The sequence below is a fragment of the Chelon labrosus genome (genome assembly GCF_963514085.1).
Source record: "Chelon labrosus genome assembly, chromosome: 6".
NCBI classification, from domain to species: domain Eukaryota; kingdom Metazoa; phylum Chordata; class Actinopteri; order Mugiliformes; family Mugilidae; genus Chelon; species Chelon labrosus.
The window spans coordinates 7,419,039-7,432,363 of record NC_140342.1 but is presented as its reverse complement, the minus strand read 5'-3'; the positions used below and the strand labels follow the sequence as shown (position 1 = coordinate 7,432,363).

The 13,325-nt window shown below is 41.2% G+C and overlaps 1 protein-coding gene across 3 annotated transcripts; it reads right to left on the bottom strand.

Moving 5' to 3' along the window:
* Window positions 1-1,960: 1,960 nt before the first annotated feature.
* On the bottom strand, window positions 1,961-13,325 carry LOC311489613 (WW domain-containing adapter protein with coiled-coil-like). Of its 3 annotated transcripts, none has more exons than XM_084546760.1 (13): window positions 13,034-13,325; window positions 12,553-12,586; window positions 11,409-11,598; window positions 10,181-10,275; window positions 7,848-7,957; window positions 7,561-7,658; window positions 6,217-6,483; window positions 5,599-5,715; window positions 4,957-5,105; window positions 4,632-4,723; window positions 4,030-4,216; window positions 3,437-3,564; window positions 1,961-3,346 (listed from the first exon to the last, which is right to left on the bottom strand). In XM_084546760.1, exons 1-13 carry the CDS (start codon window positions 13,072-13,074, stop codon window positions 3,277-3,279), a joined length of 1,578 nt encoding a protein of 525 aa, XP_084402886.1. In that variant the 5' UTR covers window positions 13,075-13,325; the 3' UTR covers window positions 1,961-3,276. The 3 variants fall into 3 exon arrangements, with proteins under 3 accessions (XP_084402886.1, XP_084402887.1, XP_084402888.1); XM_084546761.1 differs by having other exon boundaries at window positions 4,030-4,213; XM_084546762.1 differs by lacking the exon at window positions 5,599-5,715.

Below are 13,325 nucleotides of genomic sequence, written 5' to 3'. Positions count from 1 at the left end.
ACAGCAACATCTTTGCACAAACACTGTGGGTGTTTCTCTGGAAAATACACATTCACAGGAGCCTTCCCTTCATATTCAAATAACTGCAAGGGGAACGTTTAGCAGTGAAGCCGGCAGAGTATTCAGACGCAGACTGATGCTGTTTATAGGAAGAAACAGGACTGGGACACTTTCTTTAAAGGTTCTGAGCGCCCACAGTGAAATTCTATTCACCGCTCTTTAATCAGAGCAGCAGCAGCAGATGTCTTGAAGGCAGAGTCTGCAAAATCTGGGCAAATACAAACCAAACAGAATATCTGAGCATCAGACACAAAAACACTTAGACTGGTCAAACAGTGAATAACATATGAAAAAACAACAACAATGAAAAGAGATGATTTTTAAACATATCTGAGCAAGCAAACAATCGCCTGTGAAAGAGTACTAATAAAGGTGATATAATCAAAGAATTGGAACATGAAATAGATGTTTTGAAGACATCAGTGGCACTGAAAATAATAACTGAAGACTTAGATTTATAACACAAACCATTAAACTAAGAATCAGATGACTTGAGTATATTTAGGGAGTAAGTCTGACGTTCTCCTTGTTAATGAAGTGGGCTGTGTTATCATGCCTATGATGACTTTGTGGGGAAAAAAAGGCTGTGGATGGATGAGTCTGGTGAGGGATTTATTAGTAATATATTTAGTATTATTGTTGTTGTAAATACTTTTTTCAAAAAACTCCAGCAGAAGAGCAGGCTGCAAGAACCCCCAAATTTCATCACATAACAATTTTTATAATCCACCGCTGAAGGGCAATGGACAATGATTCTCAGAACATTAACAAACCCACCAAGGAACGGGCTCAAAAAGGAGAAAAGGAGGATTGTAGAATGACCTAAACCAAACCTGAAGTACTTGCAAGAAAACCCCTTTTATGCTTATGTAAAACATCAACATCATTGGCCTCAAGAATCTGTAATCTGCCAAATAAATATCACAACTTAGTATTTCCTTTCCTATGTTTACTTAGAGGATATTTTGACAGAGCTCTTTGGAAACAGGTGCATCGACTGCACCTGGTATTTTGTAGTGAATAGTGATGAAAGGAATTACTCTTCAAAAAGAGTTTGGCAACACTAAGGTATGTGCTGATCCGAACCCAGGAGAGAGACAAAGCAGAAGCCCCACATGCTCACAGCGGAGCTGTGCAAGCAGGAAAAGCTGCTGAGGTGTTCCAACTAAAAGGCCAAGTTCAATGTCATTCGAGATACACCGCTGTTGTGAATCTGTTGAGCGTTTTCAAGGCGCTGTTTACCACAGTTTCCCCATCATGATTTCTTTTCTCGTCAGTCTCGAGCTCTAAATTATGATCGGTGTATCTGTTTGAATGTATGGCCTCGGAAGAGCCAGAGAACAGGGTCAACTCCATTTGATTTTATCCAACCTTTGCTTTGGTTTAAACTACATTTTACATGCGACATGTGCAGTAATAGGTTTTTAATCTGATGGAGTCAAGCAAGCACACTGTAAATGCTTGCATAAGCAGAACAAGGAGTTCAAGGTTACACTGCTCACTGTCACCATCTTGTGGCCAGAGGATGAGCTGCACTCCAACAGGTAATCTACGGAGGAGCTATAAATTTTGCAAGAACAAGATTAATGATTTACCAGAGCACAGGTCCCAATCCCTATAGACACCTACACCTGACGGCTCACTGACAAAATGCATAATGTGATCCCACTGCTGTCAGCCTAAAGCCTACTCTACATGCATAACTGCATACTTTAATTTAGGAGAATGACAAAATGCATAATTCATCAGAAAATCCATAAACACCAATTTACATAACCTTAATCAGAATGTAGAGCAGCTGAACTGTAAGTATAAGTCAGGCAGTAGTTGTGGTATAATATTTTATTCACATATTTTATGGAATACAAAGCCCCCAGACCCAATCCCACCCCAACCCACCCCGAAAAAAAGTGTGCACGTTGTATCTGGTGGAAACTATCCAAGGTCAAGGAAAAAGAACAGCCGAGAGAAAAAAAGGGACTTGCTTCATATAGGTGTTGGGAGTGTACAATTGCAGTTTAATGTGTTGTTAGTTATAAAAAAGTATTCCCTCTCTTGTCATGAATGAAACCTTTAAAAAAGTAGCCAAACCTGGCTAGAATCGGTCGATAAAAGGGCAGCGGCCCCGGCAGCTGAACGAAAACAAAGTTTCCTTGTAGAAAAAATAAAATTTCTTTCAGACGATCTTTTCCGCTCTAACTACAAGGACGTAATCAATATCGTGTGCAACAATAATTTAGCTTTACATGACTGTAAATTCAGTCGCTTCTCTATTCTTTTACACAATCTCCGGCTAAACTGCACAGAAGGAATGAAATATAATTCCCAAACTGGATTTGGGAAAGAAACAAAATATAGACAATACAAAAGAAAAAAAAAAAAGAAAGAAAGGACAAACAGCAGAAGGAATAAGAAAACTGCCCGCAGGGCTACAAATGACTACAACCACAGATGTACTAGCAGCCAACCTAGGTCCAATAGTACTGACTGTTTCAAAGTGGCTTTGAAACATCTGGAGTGCGTTTGACAGAACTAGCAATAAATTCCAGTGAATTTGAAACACTGGAACCATAACGCAGACTCCCATCATCTGGGACTGAAGCACATTAAGTATTTTCAGAAAGGTCTGGCCAAAATTCTTCTTTAATCTCATGACACGTAAAACCAACCAGTCTGAAGACACGATGGGATGGCATAACCACTGACAAGGATACTGAATAAAAAATAACAGTAACATCACCGCTTCAGAAGTCGAAGGAGTGAACGAGCTCGTTCAGTCCCCTGAAAAACACATCTGTTATGAGATGGTCTGTTTTAGTCCGTGTTGATTCTCTTCCTGACCACTACACATCAAAACACACCAGAAAACAAGTTAACCCATTACAACACACACACACAATCCAAGGTTCACGGTCGAAGAAGGTGCTGTCTGAATAGAGCCTCGGGTCTTCTGCATCCGCTCGGTCAAAGCGTCCCACTGGGTGAACCGTCAGTTTGACCTTTTGGTGAGAGCGATTCATGTGGTGGACGCTGGAAAACTAATTTAAAAAGAAAAAAGAAGAAAACGTGGATGGAGCTTCACCTCGTCAGTTGCTGTCAAAAACTCTCGTAGGCTGAATAAACAGGCTGCAGAAGCTTGCTGTCCGTGTCTATTCCTCGGTCTCTCGTATTGTTTTAATCCGACCGTCCTAGTCCTTTCCTTCTCAGGTTGGGTCCTCAAACCATGTAGGAGTTCTGGTTCTTCAGCTTGTCGAGCTCCTTGCTCTGCTGCCTCAGAAACAGGATTCTGTAGAAGACGAGGAACAAGCGTGAATGGACGTGCATGAGTGTTATGATTTGAGGTGCATGGCTATGCAAATATCATCATTTGCCTCACCTCTGTTCCCTCAGCGTGGCCTGAATCTCACACACTCTGACCAGGGAGCGAAGGTTTTTCATCTCTGTGCAGATTTCAGACATGTACAAGCTGCCCATGTTGTGGATATCCTCACGCAAACGAGCCGCCTGGAAGTGTACAAGTGTTTATAGTGAAGTTGTAACTACAGATTTTCAGTTTAGATGCTTCGGATACAAGAATCAACATTCGCTTCGCTGGCTTAGTTTGAATCTTAAGCTTAGAAAGGGAGAGTTTGGCAAATGCTTTCAGCCACTTACTGATGCCAGCCTCTGCAGATGGAGTTGAAATAGACAGTACTATACTATCTTCTAAGCCACAAAAATGTGAAATAAATGGATCCAATAATGAGAATATCTGAGCTAGATACATAGCTCACTACTCACTGGAAAATTATTAGTTGGATAAATAAACGGAAAGAAAAAAAGAAAAAGAAAATTTTGGCCTGAAGATCTAATCAAACTGACACAGTCTTTTATCATTTAAAATAACAACACTCCTTAATGATGCTGGGGATATTAAAACCAATGGCAACCGTGAAACGCTCTGCGATGTGAAAGTCCTGGTTGCTGTACCTGTTTCTCAGTGTTCTCTGAAGGCCATCCTTGGATATGTCTGATGAGGTTTTCATCAAAATGAGCTGCCAGGGTGGGGGTGAAGGTGCCAGGCATGTCGGACTGGGTTTGGCTGGTGCTGCCGGGGGGGACGTGGGGCAACGCAGCGCCAGACACGTTTGATCCCGTGCACAGAATCTCCTGGCTGCTGCAACGAGACAACCAGTTAAGACTGTGTGTGTGTGTGTGTGTGTGTGTGTGTGTGTGTGTGTGTGTGTGTGTGTGTGTGTAGACTGCGTAGATGATAATGTTGGAATACTGATGCTTTCTAAAATTAGTCGAAACCCATGTATGGGTGCACAACAAACTTCACCATCAGACTGATAATGACAAAGGCAACAACAGACTGCAGCACTGGAAGTGGAGAGTACAGAAAAGGAGAATGGTTTCTATGAAAACTGTATGGGATGCACATTGAATTTATTAAATTGTGTTTTTTTAAATTCAGGTGTTGGGTAAATCCCTCTTGGTTTTTATTCGGTTGCTGTGCCTCCAAGAAAACTGTCAACTCAAATAAAATGGTGTGTAGAGGTCATTTCTGGAAGTTTTGTTTTGAAAGCTACCTTCTCTGCTGCAGAGTCCTAGGGTCTTCTGGACGCTTTTCTGTGTTCTGAGACAAAGGGGCTGATCCGGGCTTCCCTGAGGACATACTGCCCTGAAGAGCAAAGAACAGATGTCAGGAGAGGAGAAAAATGGCATTAAAAACAAAAAGGCAAGGACACGAGGAAGAAAAACCACAAAGATAAGATGTCACGGATGAGGGCAGTCATAACAGAGGGGAGAAAGAAACGGGGTGAGTCATGAGTGAGGGGGAAGTACACTTCCATTCTTCTTCCATTTATCTTTTTTATTTATTTTTCTTTCTCCGATGTTGCTTCTGAGGCTCACCCTGGTTTGCGAGGACGAGATGCCACACGGGTGCACGCCCAGCAGCGACTTCTGGTTGCTCTGCGGTGCACCGTTCCGTGGCGACACATACGGCCGCGGTGATGATGCATCTGAAGTCAGAGAGACTGGAGACTGACTGGAGTGCTGGGCTGGAAACGGGGAAACAAAGAAAAGCCTGTTTAGGAGCGGGGGAATCACCGGCGTACAAGCATGTAAACACAGGAAAAAACTGTTAGTTGTCATATCTGAAGTGATGTCTTAGCTTGAAGAAGAAAAAAGCACACCAAAGAAAGATTAGTGTAACTGCAAACATCAAATGAATTAAAAGACTCTGAGGAGAATGGTTAAATTCCTTAAAAACGGATTTGAAAACCTCCATTCTGTGTAGCACAGTCCTCTGTTCTAACCTTGAAGAAGGCTCATTGGAATACACGGGACAATGTCTTTTTTTTGTCTACATGGTCAATCTAAACCGCTCTTAAGCGATACACGCAGTAAACTTGAGAGGAAATGTCAGGAAATTAATTCACTGAAGGTCATTTAAAAAAACGATTTGTGGGGACAGGGAGGGCCTTAAAAGGAGAGGGGGAAAAAATAAATGTTTGTGATAGCAGATGGCGAGTAACAGCGAAGAGGCCGTACCTTGGTTGGAGTGCTGAGCAGCTGAGAGCAGAGCAGTGACGTTGAAAGCGGGTCCAGCAGTGAGGAGCTTATGAAGCACAGACCGCAAGGAAGCTTGGGTGACAGCAGCTGCCAAGACTGGAGGGAGGAAAGAAGGGACGACACACACACACACACACACACACACAGAGAGAGAGAGAGAGACAGGTGAGTGAGCGAGGACACACCACAGGTGAGTGCACAAACACGGAAAGTCAGAAAACACGGTTTAGGCAAGAAACAAGTCAGTGCAATCATCTTGTCATCTCTTCATTAGCCACAGGAGCTGGTTCAACAGCTGACACAAGTTGGAGGTTAAACAAGCACACGTCACATTCTCACTTAAGAGTAGTCACCCATTAATAACGTGAACACGAGGGATGAAAAGAAAACAACATCTTTTGCTGTAAATGCAGGCTGTGAAAACACAAGCTATCCTAGTAAATAAATACAAGGCAACCACTGTTTCTAACACGTTTCTCTGAAGGTTAACAACTGTAAGGCCTAGAAAGCCTGTGTTTAAGTCCAATATCAAAAAAGACACTAAATAAAGACAGAAATGTGGGTGGAACAATGTTGATGCTGTGCTCCCATCCTCACCCTCATTGAGTTTAGCCATGTCCATGCTGCCGTTGTTCATCTGCAGGGTTGCCTGCAGCGCCGGGAGCAGCTGATGCAAGAGGGCCGGGTCCTGGAGCAGTGCCGGGGATGCAGACTGGACAGACGGAGGCACCTGCCCCGTAGAGGACGACGACATGCTGGAGGGGGTAGAACCTAAAGCACCGGCAGAAGCGGTGTTCAGGCTCTGAGAAGAAGAAGAGGAGGAGGAAGAGGAGGACGCTGTGGACTGGTCCCCTGATGTGGTCTCTGTGGAGATGAGCAGAGCAATGACACACAGAATTACTCAAAACTACATCTGATGTTGTGTTCATCCAGAAAGCAAATGACTGAATGTTTTTGAGCATTACTATTAGGCCTGCAACAATGTCATTGATTATGTCGACTACTTCAATACGTCAACAGAATCAATCGTATCCAAACGCCAAAACACAGGAAATTCATTAAACACAGAGAGCCAGAGCCTTGGAAGATGTTTCTTGTTGTTCTACTTTTATCCAGTAGAGGGAAGTAACGTGACAAGCAGCTCAAACCTGCCAAAAACCCAGAAGAATAAGACGAAGCGGTTGCACGCGCACTAAAACTGAAACGACTCCCATCTGTAGCTGAACCGCTCAATATATTTGGACCACTATGTTGAATTTAGTCTGATGGTTGGTTGGTGGTCAGAGCCTAGGAGTCGTTGTTGTGTCCTCATCAGTTGTTTTTGAGAAAAGAACTCAACCAAGACTAAGAACAGATGCTAATCATTAGCGTGCCGTGCTACTTTCCAGTGCATTCACAAGTTTGTTTTTACACATATAGACCTATAAAATAAACAGTGAATGTTTTGCTCTTTGTATTTGTGTTAGCAAGCTTTAGCTGAGGTTATCATCACAGCATGGAGGTTTTTCTTTGTGGAGTTTCCATGTACTCCCTGTGTCTGCCGTGTTTCCTCTGACATCGACATGCAGGTTAATGTTAGTATCAATGGTGACCCTCCACTACATAATACTGATGCATTTCCAAATCCAATCAGCACAAGTCACTGAAGTTAAAAACTACTCTATTAATGCTAATTAACGACAGATTAAAGACATCTTCATTGGATAGTATCATTTGGTAAAACTTCAAGTTTAGAATGGGTTTTTTTATCCACAGGTGATTAAATATGTTATTATTACGTCTGAGAAACGTGTATTCTGAGAAGTTACATTTTATTTATTGCTACAATCGACTACTCAATCGAAACTAGTCAATCCATTCATTAAAAAAAATAATCAGCAGATTGATCGTTTGAAAACATAATCATTTGCTGCAGCCCTAATTACTATGCAAAAGTCATACTTGTTGTGGCTTTGTCCTGCAAGGCCTCTTGTCTGTAGTCCATGTCCCGGGGGAAACTGTTCGGTGCCATCTTGACTGAGTCTTTCTGCCGTTGTTCCCTGAAGGAAAGCAAACAGACTTTGTGACAATGTGCGGGACTCAAGCTGCGGTTAGTACCTCAGGCTACTGACATTCTCTTGGTGCTTGTGCACTGCGCGATAATGAAATGTACGACTCTGCATGACAATGAGGACCTCTATTACTGCTCCATGTTAAACATTCAGTGTGTGTTTGTTGGTGTGCCTTACCTCTCCAACAGGTCCTTGGGCTTCTCCCACTGGGAGACTTCAGTTCTACAATTGTAGTAGTACTTCTTCCCAGAGGAGCTAATGTGTTCTGTCCAGTCATCTGCTGGGTCCTGGTGATGACAGAGAGAAGACAAGAGATGAAATCAGGATTAAGAGACAGGTTCAGAATTAATAATATGGTTTTCAGTCTATGTGGAAGAGAATGGATATGAAATATGGAACCAGGAAACCAAATCAGGAAGAGAAGCTGTAATAACCGTTGACTTTCAATTTAATTGACTAAATGCAAGAATATAGTCCAAACGTTCACTTTTGGGCTAACACATTTCTCCCTCTGGGTTTCACAGCTTCTCATGGCTGAAATTAGGCCTCATTGCACAGAAAAAGTTCAACCCCTGTCCTGGACATCATTTTGATAAGCAAAGTTGGATATAGCTTCAGCAGGGCTGTCTTATTCAGACAAGTATATGGTGTTCACCCAAGTTCCAGTTCTTCACCTATATCAATGAGAGTTGGAACTTTTCATTGACTCATTGATCACATCATCTGAGTAGATGTTTTTTGGGCTTCATCAGTTGTCTTTTCATTACAACTTCTCAATTCACTGTCATTGTGACTGATGATTGACAACTGCTCTTTACAAAGCTGGCCTGTGTGAATCTTGCTACCTTAACACCACAGTATTGACAGAATGTTGTGGGTTAAATCCTAACGGCAAGAAACTTGTTTCTAGTAATACCTCAGAATATTAGTAGAAACAATGTTCTGGTAAATGATATCAGCTGATTACCACTGCTCATATGAACACCTATTGTTATACTTAACACTTATTCTGTTCCTCTTTTTTCCAATCAAACAATAATGTCCATCTCATGTGTTAACTTAGCATGGACCCTGTCGACTGAGCAATGTGAGACCCCACTGTGTTCATACAAGTTTAAGATGTTGCATTATGTTCATGAGCTGAAATCTTAAAAGGTGACACTGATTTCCAATAGGCTTTCTGTACTTAATAAAATGAGAAGTATATTGATAGGAAGCAGAATATGTTACTTCCCTTCATGTAGCCTTAGTGTCTGCAAAAATCTACTTCACACTAAAGAAAGTACTTCCTTGTTTTACTTAGGCCCACCTCTTCAGAACCCATAATAAAGCCTGTTCAGTATCAGGAGTAACAGATCGTAGATCGTTCTGTTTGGTTCAACTCATGGATAATGCAGCCATTTCGTCTTTTGTTTTCTCCACAACAAATTTTTTTAAAATTAATATTTTCCCCTTTCCACTACAGAGCCTACTTTTACAACATAAAACTGACTTTGTAGCAGTGAAAATCGTGAGTAACCACACCTGCCTTTTCTCCAGAAAACACTTCTTCTCTAGTTTCAATATGCGTTCTTCAAGCAACAGTGGCAGCTTCCTAGTTCTTAAATCATCTAGTTTAAAATGCCTGAGACAATGCAGACGTATCATTTAAATGGATATAGTAAATGTAAGATAATGAATCAGTTGTGTAGATGGGTATTGAAGCCTCAAAGGCAAAGATTGAACTTTGCACACTGCTAATAGTACACATAACTTCTACTTCCTTTAGAAAGTAAACATTTTCCCAGCCTCAATTATGGATAAGGCTTTTCAGATGGGATAAGTAGTGTTTAATATTGATGATCATGCAATTTCAGAGCTAAATGATTTTGCAGATGAGACTGGAGCTCACAACATGCATAACACAGTCTGCATATATAATAGTTGCAGATTACTACAAACAAAAAGGAATGTAATTTGATATTTACATATATACATGTTTGTCCATGTTTCATTTTATGTGTATGTGCCCGTTTTTGTAACGTTATTATTGGAATGACACAATTTCGGTCCATCAAGCTCATGTATTTCAAATATTATAAGCACAAATGGTTTGGAACCCTCTGATGTAGGCTGTGAAACACTTGCTTAAATCTGTTACAGTTCAATAACGTAATCTGCTACCCACAGTCTTTAGGACTGGATAAATATACAGTGGATGCTAAACATGGAGTACTATCAACCAGCCCCACCAGACATGTGTGTCTCTCTTTCACATTAACAAATTAAAAATCGTTTAAACAAGGAAGTCTCCAGTCTAATTGGGTCACACACTGAGCAGAGGGAGTCCGTAACATAAATACATTTCAATCAAGCATTGTTGTTTAGTTTGGTGGAAAAAATGTCTGCACACACCAACAGGACGACGCCTCTACATAATGGCTCACATACAATGTTCCGACGTAGCGTGACTGCACTTTCTACAGGAAATGCTGAGTGTTATCATCAGATAACTCTGGACAGCGCCTTACCCTGTCTGCAGGCTTGCTCTGAGTCGCATGTGTGTCGGCGCCGCCATGGTGGGAGCTGTTGTTGTGAGAGTTCTCCTGAGGAGAGCCGCTGGTCCCTGTAACAAAGCCGTTCATCAAGCAACAGAAAATGCATAACACTCTACACAGGACTGAATCCACAGGGACTCACCTGCTGCTAGACGAGTAAGAAGTATCTTATCTTATTTTATACCATGGTAATGATCTTGGTGAATACTAGAGTCAGATTGGCCGCATGGATTCCTGATGGAGGTCACCGTCTCTGTAGCTCTAGTGAAACGGTCTGTTCGTTTAAATCAACATAATAAACCATAGCAACAGGTTGCCAATCAAAGCCTCCATTTAAGCAAACATCTAATTCTTCAGTGCCTCATCGTCCGAACACCTGAAGATGGTGAATGCGACACACAAACTGGATCAGAGTGGAGTACAGAGACCTGCGTGGTCTACAAGAGTGGTGTGATATTATATGTTACTATATTGTGGCTCGTGAAAACGGATAGAATAAAGTTACACTTTTTTTTCCCTTTGACAAATACTCTTGTAATGAGCAGAAAAATGTCCATCAAGGTGTCTATAACGAGGAATTAATAGGCTCCGCCGAGGCATCAGCAAGTTCTGGTCTCTATGTCATCATTTAATTTCCAATAATTGCTATATACCGGGTATATATATATTAATATTTGAGCAGTCACAGTAATATTTTCTATATCTGTAGTGAGAAGACAAAATGATGTAAAGCCTAATTTAGTACTACATGAGATATTGCAAGTTAAAGCTCTGCTTTTTGTCAAACTCTGCAAATACGTCAGTGTTAGAATGATTAGTATACATGACATAGTAAGCCCAGACTATGTGATAAATCAGAAGAATTTGTCCTCGTCAGTCAGTTAATGAGTTTTTTGATAAAGAGATTTGTGGCTTATTTTGTGGTAAAGCTGCTGTGTTTACATGGACTGATAAGCGATTCCATTGTAACTGTTTACATCAACCCTTACTAAAATGACCTGATAAGATATATGCATTTACATGCCCCTAGACATCAAATGGAATAGAACTTTAACAAGCGCAAAGTGGTTCTGCCCATCGTGGAGTAATGAATGATTACTTTTCTTGCAGTTAGTGACAGTCTGAGTTACTGCAGCGACAAAATTGTGTATTTCCTTCATTACAATCCTTGCATGTGCAAACCCATAGGACCCACGCTTACCATTTTTCCCTCTAACAATATGAGAGGTTTTCGCCTTGCCATGTCCGGTGCCGTCTCCATGCCGACTGACGGGACTTTCGTCCGAGCGCCGCAGCATCTTATAAGGGGGCGTGGGATCCGATGAGCCATCGCGCACCTTGTCGTAACGGTGAAGGCTGCTCGACTGGCTCTTTGGCTGAGATTTATGGGTCTGGAAAGAACAATGTGTGGCAGATTGGCTTGTTGGGTCATTTCAACTAGATTAGGTCATTTTTGTGACCACAAAAATGTCAACTTGAGAAAGTCTGTTTGAAATATAGTACTATAAGATGATGGGCAGAATTAAATCATTACATGAAGTACACTTTGTACAAACTCTGAAGACATGGCTGTCTCATTTTTGAACTCACATATTAATCAATCACAACACAAACTACATGAAACGTTTCGTGATAGGCATGCAGTTAGGTTAACATACAGAACATGAATCTGTTGCTTTTTTGTACCATAGTGGCTGTGTTTACATGAACTGCTAAACAATTCCATCTTATATAATAATAATGATAATGATGCATTTTATTTATAGGCGCCTTTCTTGGCACTCAAGGACACCGTACATACATTCATAAAAGAAACAGCAATTCATGTGGCGGCTTAATAAAATGATCTGATTCGATATAAGTGTTTAAATGCCCTGAAACATCAATCGGACTAGAACTTGTTGACATGCTTAAAGTGGTTCTGCTGTGGAGTGTTAAACCTGATGGAAATATAAGGATTAGAGGAACGTATTTATTCCAATAACAGAGACATTATATTGATACCAATTGTCCTATTAACTGGATTATCAAAAGGTTTACACAACCCATCTCAATCTGATTAAAAATGCCTAGTGACTGGGTGATTCATACAACTCTGTTCCGACTGAGGTACATGAGGCATGTTTATTCCGATTAGACAACTAATCTCATTATTAGGAGACTACTATTGTCTATCTAATATGTGTGACAATATTATTGTCAGTTTAACTGGAGCAAAGGGAGACCTGGTGGCCAAAATTATAAGTTTGGGAACTGTTGATCATTTTAATGGAAACACAACACGTTGATTAGCTAATAGATCCACTAGTGGGTCGTAATGACAGGTGGCAGTTGATATATCGTACCTGATAGGATTGTGAATCCCTTCTGTCGTTGCACCTATGGAGACACACAGAAAAAAAAACAAAAAACGTTATTGATAGTTGAAAATTTAACGGTTAATTTTCTTACCTTACTTTCTGGAGCATATTTTGATAGCTAATTAGCCACCGTTAGCTGGGTTAGCTTGATTCGCTATCGTATTAGCCGCCGTTCTCTCATATTGTAAGTAGTACAAAAAAACAACTTACAATTTTTATAATTTTACATAAAGTACGTAAAGGCCGGCTTTACAGTTATCGTGTTAGTTAGCTAACGTTACGTTAACGCTACGTTAGCGTTAGCTAAAAGAAGATATCCGGAAACCTTAGCTAGCTAATTGCAGAAAAGCTGTTAGCCGGTAGTCGTGACAGCTAACGGTTACAAGCCAACGTCAAACCTACGCGTTAAAAGGCGATATAAACCCCGCGAAAGTGTTTTAGCTCTTTAGGTTTGTGTTTGATTTACCCATCGCTGACTCTTGTTGGTTTCCTTGCATACATCACCATCAAGGCCGTGGTGATGTGTGTATGTGTGTGAGGAGGAACCGTGGCCTCCTATCTGTCTGATCTCGCTGTTCTTTTTTTCCTTCAGCTTCCTGATATCTACACTCGGTCTATGCTGCCCAACAGATTGCTACAAGTCGCGCACCGGGCAGTAGCACTGCATAGCGGGTGGTCTTTATTAAAAACCACCCTCAGTGCATCATCTGGCATGTAGTTAAGATATGCGCTCGACTCGGCCGATGTAGCTCAGCAGA

Bases quoted from the DNA above. Each gene is read 5' to 3' on its own strand.
- LOC311489613 (XM_084546760.1), bottom strand. From the start codon at position 13,074: ATGGTGATGTATGCAAGGAAACCAACAAGAGTCAGCGATGG. The intron at 12,587-13,033 runs GTAAATCAAACA...GTGTCTCCATAG, and splicing joins CCAACAAGAGTCAGCGATGG to GTGCAACGACAGAAGGGATT. The intron at 4,724-4,956 runs GTGAGCCTCAGA...TTTGCTCTTCAG, and splicing joins TCTCGTCCTCGCAAACCAGG to GGCAGTATGTCCTCAGGGAA.